The sequence below is a fragment of the Pimephales promelas genome, chromosome 2, assembly GCF_988280905.1.
Source record: "Pimephales promelas chromosome 2, fPimPro1.hap1.1, whole genome shotgun sequence".
Classification (NCBI taxonomy): Eukaryota; Metazoa; Chordata; class Actinopteri; order Cypriniformes; family Leuciscidae; genus Pimephales; species Pimephales promelas.
This window is the reverse complement of record NC_142770.1, coordinates 29,934,107-29,958,026: the sequence shown is the minus strand read 5'-3', so window position 1 is coordinate 29,958,026 and position 23,920 is coordinate 29,934,107. Positions and strand designations below refer to the sequence as shown.

Here is a 23,920-nt window from a genome sequence, read left to right as displayed (position 1 = left end):
ACAAATGTAAAAAACTCATTTGTTTCAAAGCAGCAATTCACTGTGTTTATTCCCACTTAATTAAGAGTGTGTGCTGCGCAAGGCACCTATTCTGCCAGTGGATTGACCTCCCGAATGCGTGACTGTACACCCTTATAAGCCCCCGACATATTGCTTGCATTGTCGTAACATTGTCCTCAACAATTGGTTATGTCAATTCCCAGCTCATTTAGTACAGTCATCACAGAGTTAAAAAGTGATTCCCCAGTGTGGCTTGTGATGGGAAGAAATTCAAGAAAGCGCTCCTCTATTTTTCCCTCAGGAGAAAGGTATCGTGCGATGAAAGTGAGTTGATCGATATGGGCAATGTCTGGTGTGGAATCGACACTTATAGAAAAGTACTTGGCTAATTTTATTTTGTTGACGATTTCTGTTAACTTTTTCTCCCATCAGTTTGACAATTTCTTCACATATTGTACTAGACAGATAGGAAGGCTTTCCTCTCCCAGCATTTCCAAAACGAACTATATGTTCCCGCAGAAATGGATCGAATTGAGCAATGAGTTCAAGTATTGCCATATAATTACCATTATTGGTGGAATTGAAAGTCTCAGTCTCACCCCTGAATGATAGACCACGCTCAGACAAAAATTTGACTGTAGCTACAACCCTTTTAAGCACATCCTCCCAGTACTGACGCTTCAATTTGAACTGATCCCTAAGGCCCTCATCAATCTGTCCCTTTTCAGATGTCCTTGTCACCCAAGTTACCATGCACTCTCTGTGATGTTCAGAGTTCTCATGATCAGGAATGCGACTGTGTGCGTGTTTCCAGTCACTGTATCCAGACGGTCCAGAAAATGATGAAATGCCTCCAAACAATTTGCAAACAAAACAAAACACCGATCCTTTGATTGGAGAGTACAGAAGCCAGTCACGTGGAACAGACTCACCATTCGCAAGTTTTCGGCTCAGAAGGGTCTTTGAAAACGCCCGTTTTTGGTGTTTGTATTGTTTTTCAGAAGCAGAAAAATCACAGCTGCGATTCTGACATGCAACTGGTCCTTTTTCGATCCAATAATTTTGGCCTTGTATGCTAATGTCAGCAGGCCAACATCCCGGATCAGTACTGTAGATGTCATTTCCCCCTGCATTCTGATCTGTTATGATGTCTGGTGGTGGTGGTGATGATGATGGCCCCGATATTTCATCATGCACCAGGCTATTACTCTCATTTTTATCTAAAGGGAAAAAGCATTAATAAAACGTTTGCTTTCTAAAGCCCCTATTCAGATGGTAATTGTTTCTCATGTGGATATGTAAAAAAAATAATACATTTACACTGCATTTGCAATGACATAAATGCTATGATTGTTATTTTATTTAATAATTAAATATAAAATGATTTCTAATTTTTAATTGAAGGGAAGGCTACTCTAATTGTGAAACTAAAACTAACAGAAGGTGGCGGCAACTCACTGTCTTAATAAGCGAGTCATTCATTCAACCGATTTGTTCAAACCAGTTCAAACGGCTGTTTGATTCAACGATGAATCAAACGAGGAGTCATTTAATCATTAAATGAAACCATTCGTTCAAAACGCGGATTCAGTAATGAATCGCCACTAACAATATCAGAGATTGTTTCTGCTGGTTTCATTTTGGGATTTTCATCGGCGAAGTGAGGATAAACCAAAACATAGCTCTCAATGTTAACTTAAGTGTAAACTAATTTATTGTTGCATCACATTACCAATTGTGCTGAAATTTGGGGAAAACTACGCTTTTACTTGTGATTTATTTATTTTATATTATGTAATATTACAATAAGAGTAAGACAAAAACTCATCGGGGCAAAAATGCCCATGTAGACCTTGGATATTGGACTGATGTTCGTCAAAAAAAATAATTCGGCCGGGTATTTTTACACGGGTGAGTGGTGGGAGAAAAAACACCAACATTCTGGATTCAGGTAACACAGTCTCATCCCAAAAAGTCATATAACTGACGTTTTGGGACGTATTTTGACCATACGTCAATATCCGCCTTTTTAGGGCCCCCTTAAACGTCGGTAGATGGCGATCCCGGACCGTCATACAACTGACGCTTTACCTTTAGGTTAGGTGACGGGTTAGGTTTAGGGTTAGGTTTAGGTATGGGGTAGAGTTAGGATCCCATAACCTCATCTACCGACGTTTAAGGGGGCCCTAAAAAGGCGAATATTGACGTATGGTCAAAAGACGTCCCAAAACGTCAGTTATATGACGTCTTGGGGTGAGACTGGGTTGATTCAGGCTGCAATAAATCACCGACTAGCCCCTATAAATACTGAAAATACCTTACGACTCCATGTGAAACAATTACCATCCAAATAGTGCTTAACTCATTAACTTACTTCAGCTGCTTGCTTACCGTCTTCGACGTGTAAAACACACGGTCGGTCGGTGACGACGCAGCAGGGTGAAGCCGTGCTGCCGCTGCACTCGGGGTCTTCCACGGACACGGATGAAAGTGATGGCGAGCCAAAATATTTCGTTAATTTTGGAAGTTTTGCATCCCTTTTCTGTTTTTCGAGTCTGTTTTTCCTTTTTTGTGCACCACTGTCACTTTTCTTCATGTTTTTTTGCACTCGAGTGGTTTACCCATGTAAAAATCTTTACATCAAAGCAATGAGCATAAAGAGAAGAGGCGTTTCCCAACATTATGGCGCAAATTGTATAGTTAATTTGATTGGGCGGTGAATTATATCAGTCAGGCACATTTTCCAATAACTTCTTTTTATTGTATTATGCACAAATGAACCTCCTATGATTTGACAATCTAATTTTCTCCAGCCAATCACGGGCCCCCTAATCCCGCGGGCCCTGGGGCTTCAGCCCCACCTAGCCCTTACGTTAAACCGGCCCTGCATACAGTTGACAAATATGAATGTGGTGGTTGACAGATTAAATGATTTTTTTGTAAATGTGGGCCCTAAACTGGCCAAAGATATAAAGCACACAGGGATTAAATACTCTGTGATGGATCAAGTGGATAGGAATCCACACTCATTTTTTTTGGGAACTGTAGAAGGCAAAGAAATTATAGAGATCGTAAGTAAATGCACGAATAAAACGTCAAATGATTGTGATGACATTGATATGTCACTAGTAAAAAAAGTAATAGATGGAAGTGTAGCTCCATTAACATATATATATAATTTATCATTTAAAACAGGAGTATTTCCTGAAAAGATGAAGGTGGCAAAAGTCATCCCCTTGTATAAAACAGGTGATTCACATGTTTTTAATAATTATAGACCAATATCCCTGCTTTCTCAGTTCTCAAAAATACTCGAAAAATTATTTACTAAAAGGCTAGATAATTTCATAGATGAAAACAATTTATTAATGGACAGCCAGTATGGATTCAGATCTGGTATATCAACGTCTATGGCACTAATTGAGTTAGTAGATAGATTAACAAATTGTATTGAAAATAAAAAATATGCTGTAGGGATTTTTATTGATTTAAAGAAAGCTTTTGATACCGTTGACCATGAAATTATGTTAACAAAAATTGAAAGGTATGGCATCAGAGGTGTGGCGTACAATTGGATAAAAAATTATTTGGATAATAGGAGTCAGTTTGTACAAATGGGCAATCACCGGACAGTAAGCCTCAGTATTTCCTGTGGTGTCCCACAGGGATCAGTTTTAGGCCCCAAACTGTTTATTCTTTATTTAAATTATATTTTCAAAGTATCAAATGTACTTAAATTCACTGTTTTTGTAGATGATACAAATGTTTTATGTTGTGGGGACAATCTGCAACAGATGATGGAAATGGCAACATTCGAAATGGAGAAATTAAAACTTTGGTTTGATTCGAATAAATTATCCCTCAACTTAAACAAAACAAAATTTATGGTATTTGGGAATCGTAATATAAATATAGATGTTAGATTGGTAATTGATAACCAAATACTTGAAAGAGTTTATGATTGTAAGTTTCTGGGTGTTGTACTTGATCATAAATTGTGCTGGAAGCCCCACATCAAAAATGTGTGCATGAAGATGGCCAGGATTATTGGTATATTGAGTAAAACCAGATACATATTAAACAAAAATACATTACATACTATGTACTGCACACTTATATTGCCATATATGTTATACTGTGTGGAAGTTTGGGGAAATACCTATAAAAGTAATTTACTAAAACTGCGCAATTAATGTTTAAAGTCAAAGAAAATAATGTACCAAGTAACATAAGTACACTGTTTAATGAAAGAGATGGGGGTTATCATCTAAGAGGATATTGTATGTTCAAACAACCTCTTGTACGAACTGCTACTAAAAACATGTGTCTATCAGTTTGTGGGGTAACTACTGTATATGGAATGGACTGGACAATGACATCAAACAGAGCCATAATCTAATTCGGTTCAAAAACAGATTAAAGAAATCATTATTGGATCAATATAGACAAGGATAGACTGAAACACAGGACTTAATCTGCAATGTGAAAGTATTGTGATTAAGGTATTGTTGTGAGCTATATAAGATCTGAGAAAAGTGTATGCTGTAACCGCGTTTTTATTATGTTATTATGTTTTTGGTATAATTACTACTATTATTTATATGTACATACTTATTTTCTGGTGGTTGTGTTTTACTTTGTGGTTTTAATTATTGTTTTGTTGTTGTATATCTATGTTGATTGTTTGAGACAAAGAATAAAAAAAATAAATAAATTACTTTAAATTGCACTCCATTTTTAGGTAAGTGTACATTAAATTACTTTAAATTGCACTCCATTTTTAGGTAAGTGTACATTAAATTACTTTAAATTGCACTCCATTTTTAGGTAAGTGTACATTAAATTACTTTAAATTGCACTCCATTTTTAGGTAAGTGTACATTAAATTACTTTAAATTGCACTCCATTTTTAGGTAAGTGTACATTAAATTACTTTAAATCGAACTCCATTTTTAGGTAAGTGTACATTAAATTACTTTAAATTGCACTCCATTTTTAGGTAAGTGTACATTAAATTACTTTAAATTGCACTCCATTTTTAGGTAAGTGTACATTAAATTACTTTAAATTGCACTCCATTTTTAGGTAAGTGTACATTAAATTACTTTAAATTGCACTCCATTTTTAGGTAAGTGTACATTAAATTACTTTAAATCGAACTCCATTTTTAGGTAAGTGTACATTAAATTACTTTAAATTGCACTCCATTTACAGGTAAGTGTACATTAAATTACTTTAAATTGCACTCCATTTTTAGGTAAGTGTACATTAAATTACTTTAAATTGAACTCCATTCACAGGTAAGTGTGCAGCAAATTACTTGATTTTGGACCCCATTTTTAGGTAAGTGTACATTAAATTACTTTAAATTGCACTCCATTCACAGGTAAGTGTGCATTAAATTACTTTAAATTGCACTCCATTTTTAGGTAAGTGTACATTAAATTACTTTAAATTGCACTCCATTTTTAGGTAAGTGTACATTAAATTACTTTAAATTGCACTCCATTTTTAGGTAAGTGTACATTAAATTACTTTAAATTGCACTCCATTTTTACGTAAGTGTACATTAAATTACTTTAAATCGAACTCCATTTTTAGGTAAGTGTACATTAAATTACTTTAAATTGCACTCCATTTACAGGTAAGTGTACATTAAATTACTTTAAATTGCACTCCATTTTTAGGTAAGTGTACATTAAATTACTTTAAATTGAACTCCATTCACAGGTAAGTGTGCAGCAAATTACTTGATTTTGGACCCCATTTTTAGGTAAGTGTACATTAAATTACTTTAAATTGCACTCCATTCACAGGTAAGTGTGCATTAAATTACTCTCGATTTTGGACCCCATTTACAGGTAAGTGTGCAGCAAATTACTTGATTTTGCACCCCATTTTCGGGTAAGCATACGGTTACACCTGCAAAAATGCCAGCGGAGACCTGCCCACTTTGTTTGCAGTCGTACGCCCGGCTCGGGCAGCACCTGGTGGTCACCCACGGCGTCAAGAACCCGGAGGAGAGGAAGCTGCTCCTTGCCATGGAGTCGGGGCGAGTGAACGCCCGTGCAGGCCTCTGCCCGCTTCCTGCGTGCGGGAAATTCTCCAACAGACTCGACCGCCACATCCGCACCCACTCTGAGGTCACGGCGGGGATGCAGGACGAAGCGCTCCGCTACTGTAAGAGGAGGGTGTGCCTTGAAAAGCTGACTGCCCTGAGGGCCTCCAACCCCGCTCCTCCGATGGTGTCCACCCTCGACCTGGAGCAGCAGCAGTTCATGGAGGAGGCCGCCTCTCTGACGGTTTTTGTCTCTGTTCGCAGCTGTGTCAGCTCCCTCTGGCGGGCGAAGATGACCGTGACCACCATACAGCACTACGTCCTGAACGTGGGATGTTTCATGCGTTTGAAACATGTCGGAGACCCCTCCGCAGTCCTGCCGCTTGACCAAAAAAGCCCTGGTCGGCCTTCGCAGGGAGAGGGGGGCGCTCCGCAAGTCTCTGAAAAGGGGCGTGGCCGTCCACCAGACGCAGGTCGAGGAGGGCAAGGAGGTCAACATCATCCGAAAGCCCACCCTCCGCAAGTGCAGGGAACTCGCCGCCAAGGCCATCCCGGACCTTTTGAGTGAGTGGTCTTTCGTCTTCTCCTCGCGCTCTCACCCGCCGGCCGACGGACCTTTGAACTTTGTGCTTTTCTCTCGTCTTTAGCCCTCCTGGAGAACGAGCCCACCCAGAAGACCCTGTGGAGGTTCTACGAGCACTTTGCGGCGCTGCTCGCCTGCGTGTACGGCCACAGAGGGGGGGTTCTCCAAAACATAACTATGCAGGAGGTTCTGGGGGCCCGCAAATCGACCTCGGAGAAGGCGTACCTGATAAACGTGACCGTCCGACTCTTCTTTGCCCGATGTGTTTTTGTGTGGATTTTTTTTTAATTGATTTGTTTATTGATTGATTTATCTGTTTATGTTTATTTCTTCCTCTCGTGTGTCCACAGGTCGCCAACCACAAGACGAACATGGCTTTCGGGTTGGCCCAGATCGTTTTGACGGAGGAGTTCAGTTGGGTCAATCGACTCCTCCGAGTCAAAGATCAGCTGCCCGGCGGACCCTCCGCCAAGTTCCTGTTTTTCACTTCGACTTTTTCCTGTCGGAGACCCCTCCGCAGTCCTGCCGCTTGACCAAAAAAGCCCTGGTCGGCCTCCGCAGGGAGATGGGGGCGCTCCGCAAGTCTCTGAAGAGGGGCGTGGCCGTTCACCAGACGCAGGTCGAGGAGGGCAAGGAGGTCAACATCATCCGAAAGCCCACCCTCCGCAAGTGCAGGGAACTCGCCGCCAAGGCCATCCCGGACCTTTTGAGTGAGTGGTCTTTCGTCTTCTCCCCGCGCTCTTACCCGCCTGCCGACGGACCTTTGAACTTTGTGCTTTTCTCTCGTCTTTAGCCCTCCTGGAGAACGAGCCCACCCAGAAGACCCTGTGGAGGTTCTTCGAGCACTTTGCGGTGCTGCTCGCCTGCGTGTACGGCCACAGAGGGGGGGGTTCTCCAAAACATAACTAGGTTCTGGGGGCCCGCAAATCGACCTCAGAGAAGGCGTACCTGATAAACGTGAGCGTCCGACTCTTCTTTGCCCGGTGTGTTTATGTGTGGATTTTTTTTTTAAATTGATTTGTTTATTGATTGATTTATCTGTTTATTTTTATTTCTTCCCCTCGTGTGTCCACAGGTCGCCAACCACAAGACGAACATGGCTTTCGGGTCGGCCCAGATCGTTTTGACGGAGGAGGAGTTCAGTTGGGTCAATCGACTCCTCCGAGTCAAAGATCAGCTGCCCGGCGTACCCTCCGCCAAGTTCCTGTTTTTCACTTCGACTTTTTCCTGTCGGAGACCCCTCCGCAGTCCTGCCGCTTGACCAAAAAAGCCCTGGTCGGCCTCCGCAGGGAGATGGGGGCGCTCCGTAAGTCTCTGAAGAGGGGCGTGGCCGTCCACCAGACGCAGGTCAAGGAGGTCAACATCATCCGAAAGCCCACCCTCCGCAAGTGCAGGGAACTCGCCGTCAAGGCCATCCCGGACCTTTTGAGTGAGTGGTCTTTCGTCTTCTCCCCGCGCTCTCACCCGCCGGCCGACGGACCTTTGAACTTTGTGCTTTTCTCTCGTCTTTAGCCCTCCTGGAGAACGAGCCCACCCAGAAGACCCTGTGGAGGTTGTGGAGGTTCTACGAGCACTTTGCGGTGCTGCTCGCCTGCGTGTACGGCCACAGAGGGGGGGTTCTCCAAAACATAACTATGGAGGAGGTTCTGGGGGCCCGCAAATCGACCTCGGAGAAGGCGTACCTGATAAACGTGAGCGTCCGACTCTTCTTTGCCCGATGTGTTTTTGTGTGGATTTTTTTTTTAATTGATTTGTTTATTGATTGATTTATCTGTTTATTTTTATTTCTTCCCCTCGTGTGTCCACAGGTCGCCAACCACAAGACGAACATGGCTTTCGGGTCGGCCCAGATCGTTTTGACGGAGGAGGAGTTCAGTTGGGTCAATCGACTCCTCCGAGTCAAAGATCAGCTGCCCGGCGGACCCTCCGCCAAGTTCCTGTTTTTCACTTCGACTTTTTCCTGTCGGAGACCCCTCCGCAGTCCTGCCGCTTGACCAAAAAAGCCCTGGTCAACCTCCGCAGGGAGATGGGGGCGCTCCGCAAGTCTCTGAAGAGGGGCGTGGCCATCCACCAGACGCAGGTCAAGGAGGGCAAGGAGGTCAACATCATCCGAAAGCCCACCCTCCGCAAGTTCAGGGAACTCGCCGCCAAGGCCATCCCGGACCTTTTGAGTGAGTGGTCTTTCGTCTCCTCCCCGCGCTCTCACCCACCGGCTGACAGACCTTTGAACTTTGTGCTTTTCTCTCGTCTTTAGCCCTCCTGGAGAACGAGCCCACCCAAAAGACCCTGTGGAGGTTCTACGTGTACGGCCACAGAGGGGGGGGGTTCTCCAAAACATAACTATGCTGGAGGTTCTGGGGGCCCGCAAATCGACCTCGGAGAAGGCGTACCTGATAAACGTGAGCGTCCGACTCTTCTTTGCCCGATGTGTTTTTGTGTGGATTTTTTTTTTAATTGATTTGTTTATTGATTGATTTATCTGTTTATTTTTATTTCTTCCCCTCGTGTGTCCACAGGTCGCCAACCACAAGACGAACATGGCTTTCGGGTCGGCCCAGATCGTTTTGACGGAGGAGGAGTTCAGTTGGGTCAATCGACTCCTCCGAGTCAAAGATCAGCTGCCCGGCGGACCTTCCGCCAAGTTCCTGTTTTTCACTTCGACTTTTTCCTGTCGGAGACCCCTCCGCAGTCCTGCCGCTTGACCAAAAAAGCCCTGGTCGGCCTCCACAGGGAGATGGGGGCGCTCCGCAAGTCTCTGAAGAGGGGCGTGGCCGTCCACCAGACGCAGGTCAAGGAGGTCAACATCATCCGAAAGCCCACCCTCCGCAAGTGCAGGGAACTCGCCGCCAAGGCCATCCCGGACCTTTTGAGTGAGTGGTCTTTCGTCTCCTCCCCGCGCTCTCACCCGCCGGCCGACGGACCTTTGAACTTTGTGCTTTTCTCTCGTCTTTAGCCCTCCTGGAGAACGAGCCCACCCAAAAGACCCTGTGGAGGTTCTACGAGCACTTTGCGGCGCTGCTCGCCTGCGTGTATGGCCACAGAGGGGGGGGTTCTCCAAAACATAACTATGCTGGAGGTTCTGGGGGCCCGCAAATCGACCTCGGAGAAGGCGTACCTGATAAACGTGAGCGTCCGACTCTTCTTTGCCCAATGTGTTTTTGTGTGGATTTTTTTTTTAATTGATTTGTTTATTGATTGATTTATCTGTTTATGTTTATTTCTTCCCCTCGTGTGTCCACAGGTCGCCAACCACAAGACGAACATGGCTTTCGGGTCGGCCCAGATCGTTTTGACGGAGGAGGAGTTCAGTTGGGTCAATAGACTCCTCCGAGTCAAAGATCAGCTGCCCGGCGGACCCTCCGCCAAGTTCCTGTTTTTCACTTCGACTTTTTCCTGTCGGAGACCCCTCCGCAGTCCTGCCGCTTGACCAAAAAAGCCCTGGTCGGCCTCCGCAGGGAGAGGGGGGCGCTCCGCAAGTCTCTGAAGAGGGGCGTGGCCGTCCACCAGACGCAGGTCGAGGAGGGCAAGGAGGTCAACATCATCCGAAAGCCCACCCTCCGCAAGTGCAGGGAACTCGCCGCCAAGGCCATCCCGGACCTTTTGAGTGAGTGGTCTTTCGTCTTCTCCCCGCGCTCTTACCCGCCGGCCGACGGACCTTTGAACTTTGTGCTTTTCTCTCGTCTTTAGCCCTCCTGGAGAACGAGCCCACCCAGAAGACCCTGTGGAGGTTCTTCGAGCACTTTGCGGTGCTGCTCGCCTGCGTGTACGGCCACAGAGGGGGGGTTCTCCAAAACATAACTATGCAGGAGGTTCTGGGGTCCCGCAAATCGACCTCGGAGAAGGCGTACCTGATAAACGTGACCGTCCGACTCTTCTTTGCCCGATGTGTTTTTGTGTGGATTTTTTTTTATTTATTTGTTTATTGATTGATTTATCTGTTTATTTTTATTTCTTCCTCTCGTGTGTCCACAGGTCGCCAACCACAAGACGAACATGGCTTTCGGGTCGGCCCAGATCGTTTTGACGGAGGAGGAGTTCAGTTGGGTCAATCGACTCCTCCGAGTCAAAGATCAGCTGCCCGGCGTACCCTCCGCCAAGTTCCTGTTTTTCACTTTGACTTTTTCCTGTCGGAGACCCCTCCGCAGTCCTGCCGCTTGACCAAAAAAGCCCTGGTCGGCCTCCGCAGGGAGATGGGGGCGCTCCGCAAGTCTCTGAAGAGGGGCGTGGCCGTCCACCAGACGCAGGTCGAGGAGGGCAAGGAGGTCAACCTCATCCGAAAGCCCACCCTCCGCAAGTGCAGGGAACTCGCCGCCAAGGCCATCCCGGACCTTTTGAGTGAGTGGTCTTTCGTCTTCTCCCCGCGCTCTCACCCGCCGGCCGACGGACCTTTGAACTTTGTGCTTTTCTCTCGTCTTTAGCCCTCCTGGAGAACGAGCCCACCCAGAAGACCCTGTGGAGGTTCTACGAGCACTTTGTGGTGCTGCTCGCCTGCGTGTACGGCCACAGAGGGGGGGTTCTCCAAAACATAACTATGCAGGAGGTTCTGGGGGCCCGCAAATCGACCTCGGAGAAGGCGTACCTGATAAACGTGAGCGTCCGACTCTTCTTTGCCCGATGTGTTTTTGTGTGGATTTTTTTTTTAATTGATTTGTTTATTGATTGATTTATCTGTTTATTTTTATTTCTTCCCCTCGTGTGTCCACAGGTCGCCAACCACAAGACGAACATGGCTTTCGGGTCGGCCCAGATCGTTTTGACGGAGGAGGAGTTCAGTTGGGTCAATCGACTCCTCCGAGTCAAAGATCAGCTGCCCGGCGGACCCTCCGCCAAGTTCCTGTTTTTCACTTCGACTTTTTCCTGTCGGAGACCCCTCCGCAGTCCTGCCGCTTGACCAAAAAAGCCCTGGTCGGCCTCCGCAGGGAGATGGGGGCGCTCCGCAAGTCTCTGAAGAGGGGCGTGGCCGTCCACCAGACGCAGGTCAAGGAGGTCAACATCATCCGAAAGCCCACCCTCCGCAAGTGCAGGGAACTCGCCGCCAAGGCCATCCCGGACCTTTTGAGTGAGTGGTCTTTCGTCTCCTCCCCGCGCTCTTACCCGCTGGCCGACGGACCTTTGAACTTTGTGCTTTTCTCTCGTCTTTAGCCCTACTGGAGAACGAGCCCACCCAGAAGACCCTGTGGAGGTTTTACGAGTACTTTGCGGCGCTGCTCGTCGCCTGCGTGTACGGCCACAGAGGGGGGGTTCTCCAAAACATAACTATGCAGGAGGTTCTGGGGGCCCGCAAATCGACCTCGGAGAAGGCGTACCTGATAAACATGACCGTCCGACTCTTCTTTGCCCGATGTGTTTTTGTGTGGATTTTTTTTTAATTGATTTGTTTATTGATTGATTTATCTTTTTATGTTTATTTCTTCCCCTCGTGTGTCCACAGGTCGCCAAACACAAGACGAACATGGCTTTTGGGTCGGCCCAGATCGTTTTGACGGAGGAGTTCAGTTGGGTCAATCGACTCCTCCGAGTCAAAGATCAGCTGCCCGGCGGACCCTACGCCAAGTTCCTGTTTTTCAATTAGACTTTTTCCTGTCGGAGACCCCTCGCAGTCCTGCCGCTTGACCAAAAAAGCCCTGATCGGCCTCCGCAGGGAGATGGGGGCGCTCCGCAAGTCTCTGAAGAGGGGCGTGGCCGTCCACCAGACGCAGGTCGAGGAGGGCAAGGAGGTCAACCTCATCCGAAAGCCCACCCTCCGCAAGTGCAGGGAACTCGCCGCCAAGGCCATCCCGGACCTTTTGAGTGAGTGGTCTTTCGTCTTCTCCCCGCGCTCTCACCCGCCGGCCGACGGACCTTTGAACTTTGTGCTTTTCTCTCGTCTTTAGCCCTCCTGGAGAACGAGCCCACCCAGAAGACCCTGTGGAGGTTCTACGAGCACTTTGTGGTGCTGCTCGCCTGCGTGTACGGCCACAGAGGGGGGGTTCTCCAAAACATAACTATGCAGGAGGTTCTGGGGGCCCGCAAATCGACCTCGGAGAAGGCGTACCTGATAAACGTGAGCGTCCGACTCTTCTTTGCCCGATGTGTTTTTGTGTGGATTTTTTTTTTAATTGATTTGTTTATTGATTGATTTATCTGTTTATTTTTATTTCTTCCCCTCGTGTGTCCACAGGTCGCCAACCACAAGACGAACATGGCTTTCGGGTCGGCCCAGATCGTTTTGACGGAGGAGGAGTTCAGTTGGGTCAATCGACTCCTCCGAGTCAAAGATCAGCTGCCCGGCGGACCCTCCGCCAAGTTCCTGTTTTTCACTTCGACTTTTTCCTGTCGGAGACCCCTCCGCAGTCCTGCCGCTTGACCAAAAAAGCCCTGGTCGGCCTCCGCAGGGAGATGGGGGCGCTCCGCAAGTCTCTGAAGAGGGGCGTGGCCGTCCACCAGACGCAGGTCAAGGAGGTCAACATCATCCGAAAGCCCACCCTCCGCAAGTGCAGGGAACTCGCCGCCAAGGCCATCCCGGACCTTTTGAGTGAGTGGTCTTTCGTCTCCTCCCCGCGCTCTTACCCGCTGGCCGACGGACCTTTGAACTTTGTGCTTTTCTCTCGTCTTTAGCCCTACTGGAGAACGAGCCCACCCAGAAGACCCTGTGGAGGTTTTACGAGTACTTTGCGGCGCTGCTCGTCGCCTGCGTGTACGGCCACAGAGGGGGGGTTCTCCAAAACATAACTATGCAGGAGGTTCTGGGGGCCCGCAAATCGACCTCGGAGAAGGCGTACCTGATAAACATGACCGTCCGACTCTTCTTTGCCCGATGTGTTTTTGTGTGGATTTTTTTTTAATTGATTTGTTTATTGATTGATTTATCTTTTTATGTTTATTTCTTCCCCTCGTGTGTCCACAGGTCGCCAAACACAAGACGAACATGGCTTTTGGGTCGGCCCAGATCGTTTTGACGGAGGAGTTCAGTTGGGTCAATCGACTCCTCCGAGTCAAAGATCAGCTGCCCGGCGGACCCTACGCCAAGTTCCTGTTTTTCAATTAGACTTTTTCCTGTCGGAGACCCCTCGCAGTCCTGCCGCTTGACCAAAAAAGCCCTGATCGGCCTCCGCAGGGAGATGGGGGCGCTCCGCAAGTCTCTGAAGAGGGGCGTGGCCGTCCACCAGACGCTGGTCGAGGAGGGCAAGAGGTCAACATCATCCGAAAGCCCACCCTCCGCAAGTTCAGGGAACTCGCCGCCAAGGCCATCCCGGACCTTTTGAGTGAGTGGTCTTTCGTCTTCTCCCCGCGCTCTTACCCGCCGGCCGACGGACCTTTGAACTTTGTGCTTTTCTCTCGTCTTTAGCCCTCCTGGAGAACGAGCCCACCCAGAAGACCCTGTGGAGGTTCTATGAGTACTTTGCGGTGCTGCTCGCCTGCGTGTACGGCCACAGAGGGGGGGTTCCCCAAAACATAACTATGCAGGAGGTTCTGGGGGCCCGCAAATCGACCTCGGAGAAGGCGTACCTGATAAACGTGAGCGTCCGACTCTTCTTTGCCCGATGTGTTTTTGTGTCGATTTTTTTTTTAAATTGTTTGTTTATTGATTGATTTATCTGTTTATGTTTATTTCTTCCCCTCGGGTGTCCACAGGTCGCCAACCACAAGACGAACATGGCTTTCGGGTCGGCCCAGATCGTTTTGACGGAGGAGTTCAGTTGGGTCAATCGACTCCTCCGAGTCAAAGATCAGCTGCCCGGCGGACCCTACGCCAAGTTCCTGTTTTTCACTTCGACTTTTTCCTGTCGGAGACCCCTCCGCAGTCCTGCCGCTTGACCAAAAAAGCCCTGGTCGGCCTCCGCAGGGAGATGGGGGGCACTCCGCAAGTCTCTGAAGAGGGCGTGGCCGTTCACCAGACGCAGGTCGAGGAGGGCAAGGAGGTCAACATCATCCGAAAGCCCACCCTCCGCAAGTGCAGGGAACTCGCCGCCAAGGCCATCCCGGACCTTTTGAGTGAGTGGTCTTTCGTCTTCTCCCCGCGCTCTTACCCGCCGGCCGACGGACCTTTGAACTTTGTGCTTTTCTCTCGTCTTTAGCCCTCCTGGAGAACGAGCCCACCCAGAAGACCCTGTGGAGGTTCTTCGAGCACTTTGCGGTGCTGCTCGCCTGCGTGTACGGCCACAGAGGGGGGGTTCTCCAAAACATAACTATGCAGGAGGTTCTGGGGTCCCGCAAATCGACCTCGGAGAAGGCGTACCTGATAAACGTGACCGTCCGACTCTTCTTTGCCCGATGTGTTTTTGTGTGGATTTTTTTTAATTTATTTGTTTATTGATTGATTTATCTGTTTATTTTTATTTCTTCCTCTCGTGTGTCCACAGGTCGCCAACCACAAGACGAACATGGCTTTCGGGTCGGCCCAGATCGTTTTGACGGAGGAGGAGTTCAGTTGGGTCAATCGACTCCTCCGAGTCAAAGATCAGCTGCCCGGCGTACCCTCCGCCAAGTTCCTGTTTTTCACTTCGACTTTTTCCTGTCGGAGACCCCTCCGCAGTCCTGCCGCTTGACCAAAAAAGCCCTGGTCGGCCTCCGCAGGGAGATGGGGGCGCTCCGCAAGTCTCTGAAGAGGGGCGTGGCCGTCCACCAGACGCAGGTCAAGGAGGTCAACATCATCCGAAAGCCCACCCTCCGCAAGTGCAGGGAACTCGCCGCCAAGGCCATCCCGGACCTTTTGAGTGAGTGGTCTTTCGTCTCCTCCCCGCGCTCTTACCCGCCGGCCGACGGACCTTTGAACTTTGTGCTTTTCTCTCGTCTTTAGCCCTCCTGGAGAACGAGCCCACCCAGAAGACCCTGTGGAGGTTTTACGAGTACTTTGCGGCGCTGCTCGTCGCCTGCGTGTACGGCCACAGAGGGGGGGTTCTCCAAAACATAACTATGCAGGAGGTTCTGGGGGCCCGCAAATCGACCTCGGAGAAGGCGTACCTGATAAACGTGAGCGTCCGACTCTTCTTTGCCCGATGTGTTTTTGTGTGGATTTTTTTTTAATTGATTTGTTTATTGATTGATTTATCTTTTTATGTTTATTTCTTCCCCTCGTGTGTCCACAGGTCGCCAAACACAAGACGAACATGGCTTTCGGGTCGGCCCAGATCGTTTTGACGGAGGAGTTCAGTTGGGTCAATCGACTCCTCCGAGTCAAAGATCAGCTGCCCGGCGGACCCTACGCCAAGTTCCTGTTTTTCAATTCGACTTTTTCCTGTCGGAGACCCCTCGCAGTCCTGCCGCTTGACCAAAAAAGCCCTGATCGGCCTCCGCAGGGAGATGGGGGCGCTCCGCAAGTCTCTGAAGAGGGGCGTGGCCGTCCACCAGACGCAGGTCGAGGAGGGCAAGAGGTCAACATCATCCGAAAGCCCACCCTCCGCAAGTGCAGGGAACTCGCCGCCAAGGCCATCCCGGACCTTTTGAGTGAGTGGTCTTTCGTCTTCTCCCCGCGCTCTCACCCGCCGGCCGACGGACCTTTGAACTTTGTGCTTTTCTCTCGTCTTTAGCCCTCCTGGAGAACGAGCCCACCCAGAAGACCCTGTTGAGGTTCTACGAGCACTTTGCGGCGCTGCTCGCCTGCGTGTACGGCCACAGAGGGGGGGTTCTCCAAAACATAACTATGCAGGAGGTTCTGGGGGCCCGCAAATCGACCTCGGAGAAGGCGTACCTGATAAACGTGAGCGTCCGACTCTTCTTTGCCCAATGTGTTTTTGTGTGGATTATTTTTTTTAATTGATTTGTTTATTGATTGATTTATCTGTTTATTTTTATTTCTTCCCCTCGTGTGTCCACAGGTCGCCAACCACAAGACGAAAATGGCTTTCGGGTCGGCCCAGATCGTTTTGACGGAGGAGGAGTTCAGTTGGGTCAATCGACTCCTCCGAGTCAAAGATCAGCTGCCCGGCGGACCCTCCGCCAAGTTCCTGTTTTTCACTTCGACCCCAAACCCATGCAAAAATCTCAATTCCTACTTCCAAGAGGCCTGGAAGTCCATGGGCCTTCCCGGGTGCCCCACCTTCACTGACGTCCGCACGTCCATCGCCAGCCACGTAAGCATCCGTCGCCGCTTCTGGCACGCATTTCGGAGGTCCTTCGGAGGCATTGGTTTTTACTCTTCTCTGTCTCTGTCCTCCCAGATAAAATTCACCCACACCAACGACAACCGGGTCAAGCTGTCCAAGTTCATGTGCAACGACACCAGGACGGCGGACAAATTTTACGTGGCCAACTTGACCCCCCTGCAGGCCATGGAGCACCGGAGGCTCTTCGACACTGCCCTGGAGGGCGAAGAGAGGGGCTCCCCGTCAAAGCAGCCGACTTCAATCAAACGCAAGCGGCCCGCGAAGGGGAAGGAGCCCCTCAAGAAGAAGAGGAGCGCTCCAGAGTCCTCGGACGAGGAGATGACTTTGGGCAGCACGACTCCAGAGGCGACCAAGAGCCCGGAGTACCAGGAGTCTGGGACGTCCAGCCCCGAGTCCAGTGGGGTGAGTTGACTTTTTCCTTTGACTGCAGAGTTACAACATCCCTCTTGCGACATCACAACCGATGACTTATAATGTCTTTGTGTGTGTGTGTGTGCGTGTTTTTCCTACTTTGCGCAGCACGAGGAGCAGCAGGATGAGGAGGAGGAGAAGGCCGAGTCAGGCGCAGCGGCGGTGGGATCCCAAGAGGAGGAGGAGAAGGCCGAGTCAGGCGCAGCCGCGGTGGGATCCCAAGAGGAGGAGAAGGCCGAGTCAGGCGCAGAGGCGGTGGGATCCCAAGACGAGGAGGAGGAGACGACCACCCCAAAAAAGTACCCGCGGCGGAGAGGGAAAGCTACGGTGCTCCTGACTCCGCTGAAATGTTTGGCGTCGACTCAGAGGCACGTGTCCCCGCTGAAAGTCAAGAAGGCCATCTTTTCCCCCACCTCCACGACCCTCGTCGGCCTGACACGCCAAAAGGAGGTCTCCAAGAAGGTCAAGGAGGCCATTAAGAAGCGCAGGCAGCACAAATAGACGTTGAAACTGAGTTGACGTTTTTTAGACGTCGAGTTCGTGTTCATGGTCGCGTTTTTTCCGAGTGTTCGTGAGTGTTTGTTCCGCGAGAGATTTTTATTCTTCTAATTTTAAACTGTTCAAGTGTTCAAGTGAGTTAAAGTGTGTTTTTTTAGAAAGTGTTTGTTCCGCAAGAGACTTTTATTAAAAAAAAAAAAAAGTTCAAGTGTTCGATTTTTTAAAGACTTTGAGTTGTTCCTTTGTTTTTTTTACCCATCACCATTTTCATTTAAATTTCACTTTTTTCCTGTATATTTGTTCAAAATAAAGTAGTTTTTGTTGTTTGGAATTTTAACTTCTTGTCTGTCCTTTTTTTCCAAGTATTGTTTAGATAATTAAAATTTATTTAGGCGCTTAATTAAAATGGTTTAAACTGGTCAAAGTGTTAATTGATCTGTTCGTGTAATCAAACCCTGTGTAATTAGTTTGTTATATTGTCCTTTTTTTCCAAGTATTGTTTAGATAATTAAAATTTATTTAGGCGCTTAATTAAAATGGTTTAAACTGGTCAAAGTGTTAATTGATCTGTTCGTGTAATCAAACCCTGTGTAATTAGTTTGTTATAACACCTATGTCTACTGACAGTGTCCCCAAACAGCCTATAGGGACCCTGTCAAATAAGTTACAGGTGGGCACAAAAGAGTCCCACCCGCAACTTATTTGACGGGACCTCAGGGACATAATTTGATGGGACCGCTTTTGGCTGTTTGTGGTCAATGCATTATTAGGTCATAATTCATGATTGTTAGTGGTTTATTACTAAAAACTTGCAGCACAGTGGACAGGGCAGACAATGCAACATGTTGGGGTACTTAGCATTTCATGATAATGCATAACTAGCCTTAAAATGACATGTCCACGGACAGCTTACAGGGACCCTGTCAAATAAGTTACAGGTGGGATGCTGTTTTCGACTTTGAGATTTTCGGCCGGTGAATCCTGGTCAGGAATTGGGCATTTCAACACATACGGTGAAATGCCCAATTCCTGACCAGGATTCACCGGCTGAAAATGTCAAAGTTAGAAACAGCATCCCACCTGTCACTTATTAGACAGGGTCCCTGTATGCTGTCTGTGGACAGTGCTTTAAAAGGCTTTAAAAGGACATGCCGAGCGGGCTAGGTCGAGACACGCCGAGTTTATTTTTGGCTATTTTTTATGCACCTCTCTGTCTCCCATTGACTTCTATGGGAGCATGTGTCTGCCAGGGTCAATTCAGCAGTCAGTATTAGAGGGCCTACTGGGCTCAGGAAGCATCCAGAGCCACGAAACTCTGGGGCCCTATCCGGGGACCCGTGGCGGTCGTCCGTGCCGAATTTCGAGGTTCTGCGACCTTTTGACCCCTTTGGGCGACTGTTTGTTTGACGTCCCATGTGCAACTTATTGCATGGGGCTGTTGGTGGCCAATTAGCGCGAAAAAAAGTCGTAGGGTCGCGGAACTCCAGAACCCGTCCCAGGGGCCCGTGACGGTACGCATACTTCAATTTCGGGCCGATCGGACCTTTCTTTCCCCCCCTCAACGAGCACATGGTCCGATCAATGGCCGCCCTCCTCACACACAGAAAGGCATATAGTCAGAGTGAGCCAAAGGGAGGAGAATTTTGCACCAAAAAAACACGTGCTCGGGACCGATCTAGAACCCTGCGGTCCGGGATCTAGAACCCGGGGCCCCTCGACTACCAGGGCGGCGGGTTTGGAGGCGGTGCGACCTTTCGACCCCTGCGTTTCGGCCCTCCCACGTGCAACTTATTCGGTTCAAACTTCGTATGCGCTTCCAGGTCAAGGGGGTGTTCTTTTCGGGAAAACGAGACGTTTCGGACACGGAACTCTAGAACCCGTCCCTGGAGCCCGCGACGAGACGTGCGCGTCAGTTTGGGCCCGATCGGGCGTTTCCTTCAAACCGTGTCGCTGAAACACACGCTTAGAACCGATCTAGAACCACCAAACTCGCGATCTAGAACCGGGGCCCCCGGGCTACCTCCGTGCCGAATTTGGGGCCGCTGCGACCTTCGGACCTCTCTCGGCCCCTGTTTGTTTGATGTCCCACGTGCAACTTATTGCATGGGGCAGTTGGTGGCCAATTAGCGCGAAAAAAGGTCAGAGGGCCGCGGAACTCTAGAACCCATCCCCGGGGCCCGTGACGAGGCGCGCGTGTTAGTTTGAGGCCAATCGGGCGTTACCTTCAAACCGTGTTGCTGAAACACGCTTAGAACCGATCTAGAACCACCAAACTCGCTATCTAGAACCGGGGGCCCCCGGACTACCTCTGTGCCGAATTTGGGGCTGCTGCGACCTTTGGACCCCTTTTGGTCCCTGTTTCTTTGACGTCCCACGTGCAACTTATTGCATGAGGCAGTTGGTGGCCAATCAGCGCGAAAAAAGGTCAGAGGGCCGCGGAACTCTAGAACCCGTCCCAGGGGCCCGTGACGGGCCGCACACGTCAGCTTGGGGCCAACCGGACCCTTCTGTCACATCGTCCACCCGAAAGACCCAAAAAACAGGTGGTTAGGGGGTCAGAATATGCACTCTGCGGCCATGAGGAAGACCGTGGTGAAGTTTGGGCATTTTGTAGAGATGAGGAAGAGGATAGGTGGTTAGGGGTCAAAATAGGCACTTCGTGGCACTTGAGGAAGACTATGGTGAAGTGTAGGTGTTCAGGGGACCCCATAGGCACTTCGTGGCACTGAAGAAGAGGATGGGCGGTTAGGGGTCAAAATAGGCACTTCGTGGCACTTGAGGAAGACTATGGTGAAGTTTAGGCGGTCAGGGGACCCCATAGGCACTTCGTGGCACCGAAGAAGAGGATAGGCGGTTAGGGGTCAAAATAGGCACTTCGTGGCACTTGAGGAAGACTTTGGTGAAGTTTAGGTGGTCAGGGGACCCCATAGGCACTTCGTGGCAATGAAGAAGAGGATAGGCGGTTAGGAGTCAAAATAGGCACTTCGTGGACAACGAGGAAGACTATGGTGAAGTTTAGGCGGTCAGGGAACCCCATAGGCACTTCGTGGCAGTGAAGAAGAAAATAGGCGGTCAGGGGTCAAAATAGGCACTCCGTGGGACAGAGGAAGACTATAGTGAAGCATAGGCGGTCAGGGGACCCCATATGCACTTGGTGGACCCCCCCGTAGCGCACCGGCACCCCTAGAGGCGTCCACACAGAGCCTATGGTAATTTATGCTAATACCGGCCACTTAATATGCGATTTCGGATAGGGTCCCACTCACCATCCAAATAAGCAGCTTCTGTCGTCCATTTGGCGCTCGCAAACCTCAAACTGCTTACGCAGACAATGGCAACTTAAAGGGACTCTGTGTAGGAATTACCCCCATCTAGTGGTTAAATAGTATTTTGCATTCAAACAAATTTTGCTCTCCAGCGCCTCGCTTTTTCAAGTGCGTATTGCATCTACGGTTGCCGTTATGTACCAAAAATGCTATGACAGGATGTCTTGTAGTAACACTTCATCGAGTTTTTCTCCGGGTGAACAGGTTTGTAACTTAAAAAAAACAGCAACTTATGTGTTAACTTATGTGTACAATGTATGTGTCTAGCTGTATAAATTAATTTTAATTCCCTGTACAATCTTATCCACATAGCAAAATCACAATTTTAGCTAATTGATCATTTATATAAAAAAAGAAAGCTATAGAAAATCTTACAGAGAGCAATATTTTCTTCAATATTTTCTTACAATCATTATCTCTATATTCTTACTGAATTTATAGGTTATAAAGAATTAACTTACAAACCTTCCTTTTAGCACCTTCCTTCACAATAGCTGCGAGTAAAGTAGTCAATAGCTGCTATTCATCAAAGCTATAACTTTTTTACCTATAAATGTTATACTGTCTATATAATAAAGTACACAACCAAGCAATGACAAAAAAATTAAGTAAGACTGTAACATTGACTAACCTGTCGAGGAGAAAGCAGGCAACTTCAGCGTCTCTTCTGAAATCTTTCTGCTGCATTAGCTCTTTCCATGGTTGAAAACGCTATCCCGATATTTAAGGCCATTGCACACTGAGTACGAAATTTTCGTATGCGTATTTTCGTGTACGTCAGCCTAAAAACCTTGCACACCGAGTCCGTTGCGTATTTATTAAACCTTTGCGGGAAAAAACGCAAAAATACCAAATGGATTCGTCAAGCAGTGAGGATGATTTTTGCCCCCTCTCATATTGAAAAGAGAAGAAAGAGAAAATATTACGTCCATCCAATCCTGAAATTGCGCCGAGAGGAAGGAGTTCCTTATCAAGGAGTTGCGAATTTATCCTGAGCGATTCAAAATTTACCTCAGAATGTCAGTGGGACAGTTTGATGCTTTGCTAGCGATTCTGGAACCACATATTAAAATCAAGACCACCAATTAACGTGAACCAATCGATTCTGAACGGAGACTGGCAGTGTGTCTGGTATGGACCAGGTATGGACACACACACACAAACACACACACACCCGCGCGCGGCCAGGTGGAAGCGCTGGGCAGACAGAACAGCTAGGCTGTTATTGTGTATTGTGCCCAAATAATAGGCTGCTCAATCACACTTTATTCGATCCTAAATTTCAATCTGATTGAAAGGGGAGGCTTATTAATTTCATAATCCAATATAGAGAAGAGAACATTACTTGATCGAATTGAAAACCGAAACTGAAAGCACGGCGCATATGTTCAATGATTTGAGGACGAGCTCCCCCGGCCCTGAATTGTCAAAAGACCTCTTAAAATGCTGGCTCTAGATGCGAAAAACGCAGAAAATCGAACCCGATCCGATTAATTTTATGACGGAAAAATGAATGGCCTTGTTTTTTGCAATCTCCGGTCACGTTTCCTTTTTCGTTCAAGTCTGGCCTTTTTTTGCGAGGAGGATGCATTCTCCTGTGACTCGGCATATGGTCCGCCATTACAAATAATAGAGCAAAAGAGCAATCAGCAATCATAGGAGTGCAATGCAGCCGTTTAAACTTGCAGGGAATGCGCCTCTCAATGTGACGTGACGATGGCTCGAACGAAAACGCGTTGTGGAAACGCGTTTGGCTGGTGGTACTTTTTGACCCTCTCTGCTATTATAGTTTTTCAAGATAGCGGAACGGACATGGAAGCCTCCGTGAACCTACCCGTCCCATGTACATAAAGATAATAAATTCTTCATTTACGAGGATAAGTCAGATATTTTGCAGAGGTATTTGTACACCATTGAGGACATATTTATGAATAAAAATATTGATTTCAGATAATAAAATACCTAAAAATCTACACAGAGTCCCTTTAAATAGGAAGAAGGATAAGTTACAAATCTCACTTGACATTCTACGCTACAATTTGTCTAAATATCAAAAATGTGTGAGATTGGAGAAATCAAAATACCTATCAAATATAATCAGTAGTAACTCCCATAAACCATCTGTACTGTTTAGCACCATCAATAGTGTTTTGAATACTCCGCAAGCCGCTTGCTTAGAACCATCTGTTGAACTGTGCGAACAATTTTTGAACTTTTTCATTGATAAAATTGATGAACTTAGATCGAATATAGTATCTCCTTTGACTTTCCAACCTATTGGAATTGAGCGCTCAGCTGCCCTGAATCAGTTTGTGCCGGTGTCTCTTACCTCATTGAGGGAGATTTTTGTCAAAATGAAATTATCTACATGTTGCATAGACATTGTTCCTCCATGACTATTAAAGGATTCATTTGAAGCTATTAGCTCATCTGTCCTTGCTATTATTAACAGTAGTCTGGCCACAGAAATTGTACCCAAATCTTTCAAGCAAGCAGTGGTGGAACCAGTTATTAAGAAATCTAGTCTGGATCCATCACTCCTTGCTAATTTTAGACCGATCTCTAAACTCTCATTCTTGTCTAAATTACTCGAAAAGGTTGTATTTGAACAGTTAAATGCATTTTTAAGTTTGAATGGTATCCATGAAGTGTTTCAGTCTGGTTTTAAGTCTCTTCATAGTACAGAAACTGCATTGCTGAGGGTGTCAAACGATCTGTTACTTGCTACCGACTCAGGAAATTGTGCGATTTTAGTATTATTGGATCTTTCAGCTGCATTTGATACCTTAGACCATGGGATTTTAATCTCACGTCTGGAAGAATGTGTTGGCATCGAGGGTACTGCATTGGCATGGTTCAAGTCGTATTTGTCTGAAAGAACTTTTTCAGTTCGCATTGGAGAATTTGTCTCCTCAACGGCTTCTTTCATGTCTGGGGTCCCTCAGGGCTCCATTTTGGG

General features: G+C 47.7%; 4 protein-coding genes across 4 annotated transcripts; all 4 read left to right on the top strand.

Moving 5' to 3' along the window:
• The first annotated feature begins 8,455 nt into the window (after window positions 1–8,455).
• Window positions 8,456–10,000, top strand: LOC148997157 (uncharacterized). The gene is made up of 5 exons (XM_089132366.1): window positions 8,456–8,812; window positions 8,896–9,040; window positions 9,158–9,511; window positions 9,595–9,765; window positions 9,883–10,000. Exons 3-5 carry the CDS (start codon window positions 9,376–9,378, stop codon window positions 9,960–9,962), a joined length of 387 nt encoding a protein of 128 aa, XP_088988492.1. The 5' UTR covers window positions 8,456–8,812; window positions 8,896–9,040; window positions 9,158–9,375; the 3' UTR covers window positions 9,963–10,000.
• Window positions 10,001–10,441: 441 nt separating this feature from the next.
• On the top strand, window positions 10,442–12,425 carry LOC120461372 (uncharacterized). Its single transcript, XM_089132830.1, has 5 exons — window positions 10,442–10,526; window positions 10,614–10,983; window positions 11,060–11,229; window positions 11,347–11,700; window positions 11,784–12,425. Exons 1-5 carry the CDS (start codon window positions 10,442–10,444, stop codon window positions 12,008–12,010), a joined length of 1,206 nt encoding a protein of 401 aa, XP_088988956.1. The 3' UTR covers window positions 12,011–12,425.
• LOC148997156 (uncharacterized) lies at window positions 12,094–13,879 on the top strand. Its single transcript, XM_089132823.1, has 5 exons — window positions 12,094–12,141; window positions 12,242–12,438; window positions 12,515–12,684; window positions 12,802–13,155; window positions 13,239–13,879. The coding sequence occupies exons 1-5, from the start codon at window positions 12,094–12,096 to the stop codon at window positions 13,463–13,465; spliced, it is 996 nt and encodes a 331-aa protein (XP_088988949.1). The 3' UTR covers window positions 13,466–13,879.
• Window positions 13,549–17,920, top strand: LOC120461373 (uncharacterized). The gene is made up of 12 exons (XM_089132819.1): window positions 13,549–13,591; window positions 13,697–13,885; window positions 13,969–14,166; window positions 14,256–14,622; window positions 14,699–14,868; window positions 14,984–15,337; window positions 15,421–15,593; window positions 15,710–16,067; window positions 16,151–16,320; window positions 16,439–16,693; window positions 16,781–17,128; window positions 17,246–17,920. Exons 1-12 carry the CDS (start codon window positions 13,549–13,551, stop codon window positions 17,636–17,638), a joined length of 3,018 nt encoding a protein of 1,005 aa, XP_088988945.1. The 3' UTR covers window positions 17,639–17,920.
• Window positions 17,921–23,920: the final 6,000 nt, after the last annotated feature.